This window comes from Pyricularia grisea, chromosome VII (genome assembly GCF_004355905.1).
Source record: "Pyricularia grisea strain NI907 chromosome VII, whole genome shotgun sequence".
Taxonomy (NCBI): Eukaryota; Fungi; Ascomycota; class Sordariomycetes; order Magnaporthales; family Pyriculariaceae; genus Pyricularia; species Pyricularia grisea.
Genome location: NC_044975.1, coordinates 1436413 through 1440966, shown reverse-complemented (window position 1 = coordinate 1440966; position 4554 = coordinate 1436413). Strand labels below are relative to the sequence as shown.

The following is a 4554-nucleotide window of genomic DNA, read 5'->3' as shown; positions in this document are numbered from 1 at the left end:
TTAGGGACCCAAGTTGCACTTGAGCGAACTGATCTGGTCATTAAAGTCCTTGGGGAGAGTCTTCCTCTCACCCCTGGCGGTGTAAGAATGACCTCCGCAGTTCTCCCTCCTATGATAAATTTTCTGTCAGAAGAAGAGAGTTGCACATCGATTTGCAGAAACAAAATCTAAAATAGGAATAGAGAAGAAAAAGAAAAGCCGCAATCTTACTCGAAAAAGGTGCAGAGGCGTTCACCCGTGTCGAAGGAGCTAACGAGGTCGTTCATGTGCTCGTGGACGTTGGCTGTTTGTGTGTATCGGTCAGTCGCGCGTTTAAAAGAACAAGGATGCGGACGACAGGCATGTCATGGTAGCAATGAGTCAATAGAAAAAAATATACTTACTGCACTCGTTCACGTCAATAAACCAACAGTCTCCTTCCATGTTCTCGTGAGGACAGAGCTTGACGTTGATAAGATCCTGGCGGCTGGCAATGACGGCGGCTTTGGCTGCGCCCCCAAGGATGAGGCTGATGACAGCGGCCGAGAGAATATGAAAGGTCTTCATTTTTTCTTTTTTTCTTTTTTTGGTTTTTGGTTTTGTGGGCAGGTACTTCTCGTTGCTTGGAAGGGTGCGACAAAATGTGCGATCGGGGATTGGGCTGCAGTCTAAGTGAATGAAAGAAGAGAGCTGCCCGGTTATATACCTACAAAGGTACGCGAGCTATACACATGCCAAGACCCTCGACATAACAAGCCTAGGGGATGCAAGGCTGGAGCTTGATCAAGGGCGTGAACCTCTTCAGCTGCCCGTAATTCTTCAAGGGCGTCAAAGGCTGAAGCTAAAACATGTTGTAGCACATGGCTCCTACGTAGGAGGCAGATCAAAGTTTAGACAGATGACCGTGCAGACTCTTGCACCTGGACTATAAGGTTGCCGCGAGGATGGCGCTTGCGAAGATCTTGATTGCAAGGCGAATTTCTATTTCACTTTTTTACTGGCCACTGTATAAGTCTCTAATTTTTCTAACCATTTCTCCCTTTTGACCTTGAATTAGCGCCAGCTGCCTTAGTCTCCTCATCGTGCTACCAAGATGGGCAAGTCGCCTCGTGACCTGCAGCTTCCACACGACACTCCACACGCTGGGTAGCGCCAGCCTCAAGTCCGCGTCTTCTTCCTCCGCAGCCTTGTACTCCTCCCACTGCTCGGCGTCGAGGCAGAGTTTGTACAGGGTACAGTACGTCTTCCTCTCGTCCGGGCAGTCGCGCGCCCTGCCGGCAAAGAGGAACTGAAACAACCTCTCCCAGACCCTGCCGGATATGTAGTCGGGCAGCGACGTCTGCTGCAGCCACATGAGGGAGCGCTCGTACTGCGCCTTGGGCTTGGACTGGATGGTCTCGCGCGTCACGGCGAACTGGCTGCAGCACGGGGCTGCGACGACCTCTGGGACGGAGAAGTAGGCCGTCTTGTCGAGCGGCGCAAAGTTCTCGATCCACGCCTGGTACATGTAGGGGGCCTCCTGACCGACGAGCTTCCCGTTGTTGGTGCCGGTCATGTTGATGCCGTACGGGCAGCCGCCCCTCCAGCCGACGCGCAGGTTGACGAAGCCTCGCGCTCGCACCTGGTCAAGGTCCAGCCTCGTCAAGGCGTACGAAAGGGATCCCAGGAGCAGAGGCTCCACGTGCCAGGCGTTATCTTCGGCGTGTATAAATAAAACGATGTCGGGAAGTTGGTCGTAGTTCTCGACGATGTAGCTCAGGTATGTCGAGACCTCGTGGCCCTTGTTGAATCGGGGGTGGTACTCGGCGCTTTTGTCCCCGGCGACGTACTTCTTGACCTCGACGTGCGTCTTTGGCAGCCCTGTCATCTCAGCGAAGCTCGAGTTCGACATCCAGTCTGTTGTCCCGGCAGCTTGCTCTCGCGGTGTAGACACCATGACGACCTCAACATGCGGAGGTGGGTTATACGGTTTGCGGGTGTACGTCTCGAGGTCATTGGAAACATAGTTCCGCCTCTTGTAGCACGACCCGCCATATACACCTGGGTAACCGCCCAGAAGACATTGGTATCGTAGGAAGAGTAGAAAGGTTCCTGCAAATAGCCCGGCGACGACAAGCAAACGGAGCACAATTCGGTAGGCTCTCGAGGGGATGGACATGGGGGGTGAAAGGAGCAGAAATAGGAAGATTCAGAGCTAACACAAGGAAAATAAGTAACTGAACCAAAGGGCAAAACGAAACAAAGACGTTGCGGGAAGCACGAGGTAAAATAAAAAAAAATAAAAAAAATACCTGAGGTGAAAGAACTACATCAAGAAGAAGGAACAGCTAGCACTGTGTCTAGGATGATTTGTACAAAAAGAACCTGAAAAAAGAAGCCGAAAAGAAGGACTCAGTTGGTTAGTGTTATAAAGAAGAGACGAGGTATGATGGAAAATACAGGTTATGCTGAAGAATACTGGAAAGGCCAAACTCAATGCTACAACAGATGTCCAATGAAACGAAGCTCAATCACTGACGGGTAGGTAAATAACCAGCGAGACGGAGCATCCCGCCCCTCACCGTCTCTAGGTTATTTCGTCTCAGCTGCGTCCCCATTTGAGCTGGCAGCACTGCCTGCTCCAGAATGGTCAATGCATATTGTGATTCCCGCAAGTTTCCCTGCTGGATGAAACCTCATTTATGCCAGGTAGCAAAGCTGGCCCAGAACCATAGGGAGGAGGGGACCTGATGGAACAAAGATGGATCCAGTTTTGATGTCCCAAAGCTTGTTATCCAAAAAACTCAGACTCCAGATCCTTGGCGCCAGTAGCAACGGATTAGCAGGGTTGTTTGGTAAAGTAGTACTGTAATTACCCCAACGACCCAGCCCGGTAGTGATGCCACATACCGGGCAAATATTGTACTGTATGTGGTACAAGGTATCATGGTATAGTTTTGGTATAGGGCAAAGTACCTGACATAGTATTCCCCAGTCAGTCCCTGTTTCGTTCCTGCAGTTCTTCTGCAATGTCAATGGAGCACGGCGCCACCCGTAAACATGTTCGGTGGTTTGACCAATCAATCACTGCAGGCCCTTGTTGTTGTGACTAGCGAACCCCTATCTTGACCTCGTACTCAGCTCGGTCAACACATTGCGATTGACAAAACTACTGTGTACGGAAACAAACAAATAAGCAGTTTCGGGCATTATTGTCGGAGCATTGCTTTGATGTGGTATGATTGAATTGAATCGTTGCATGCATAAAAATAGTAATTTGGCGCCATGCAGAACATGAGATAAAAAGATAAAAATGAAGAACAAAAAAAAAAAAAAACTTTGTTCAAGCAGTCTGTTCCACACGCGATTCCACATATTTCATGGAATTCTGACACACTGTGTCGATATCCTCTTAGCTTTCCATTCTTCACTGTAGGTTCATCAGGGTATTGATGCCTGAGGCATGAATGCAGCCCAGACACGCTGGCGGTTCCCTGAAACGAAAATAGACACTGACGCACACTAACGAACACGTGCAGGCAGAATTAATAAGGTAGGAAAGCCATATATTGGGTTAAGTAGCGTTATTTAGCCAAAAAAGCGCGGAGGCTTTTTTATCCTGTTTTTAACGCTAATTCAACGCTCGTTATTATATAATAACTCGATCTATCGGATTATTTAATGCAATATACCCCCCAATTAACCCCTAATATTATATTAGGGATTAATTGTAATATAACCCAAATATAGCCCTTTTAAACCGTATTTTAAATACGTATATTTATTTATAAAATAAAAAAAAATAATATTAAATAACGGTAACGGTATAAAACGTACCGTAATCCGATTTTATTATTATATTAAACGTGGGCGGTAAATTACCAAATAATAATTCCGAATCCGTAATATTATACCCCCTATTATATAAATAATTATAATAAAATCGAATATAATCGTTAAAAACGTTTTTAATTTATATAAACCGTTCGCGTTTTTAATTTGTAATTTTAATTTTAAATTTTATTTTATATTATAATAACCAAATCGTAAATAATTTTTTTACGTTTATTAATTTACGCGTATATTAATAATACCGTTATAATAGTTTTACAATAATAATAATAATAATAAAAATAAATTATAATTTTTTTTTACCCGCGCATTATATTATATTATATATAATATATTACGCGGTACGTTTATTAAACGTTTATTAATTTATTAAACCTAATATTATTTTTTACGCCGATTAACAAAAGCCGAAAAATTCGCGTTTTTCGGCGTTTTATTTTATAAATTTTTATTTTTTTTATATTTTTAATTAATTAAATGTTTTTAATATAATATATATAAAAAAAATGTTGCAAAACGCGCCGTTTTGGCGATAATATTGGCCGTTTCGCAAACCGAAATCCGTTTAATATAATCCTTTTTAACATTTATTTTGTAAAATATTTTTAATATTTGTAAATAGGCCAATATTATCGCTACCGCCGAGGTAGCCGCCGAAACCGCCGCCGCCGACGACGTTACCGCCGCCGATAACGTTACCGCCGCCGAGGCCGCCGAAATCGCCGCCGCCGCGTTTACCGCCGC

The 4554-nt window shown here is 44.8% G+C and overlaps 1 protein-coding gene across 1 annotated transcript; it reads right to left on the bottom strand.

Annotated features, from left to right (window-relative positions):
• Positions 1–2137, bottom strand: PgNI_10453 (uncharacterized protein; the record flags this gene model as incomplete). Its single annotated transcript, XM_031130424.1, has 4 exons — positions 1–109; positions 211–283; positions 384–540; positions 1010–2137. 4 exons carry the CDS (start codon positions 2135–2137, stop codon positions 1–3), a joined length of 1467 nt encoding a protein of 488 aa, XP_030980423.1.
• Positions 2138–4554: the final 2417 nt, after the last annotated feature.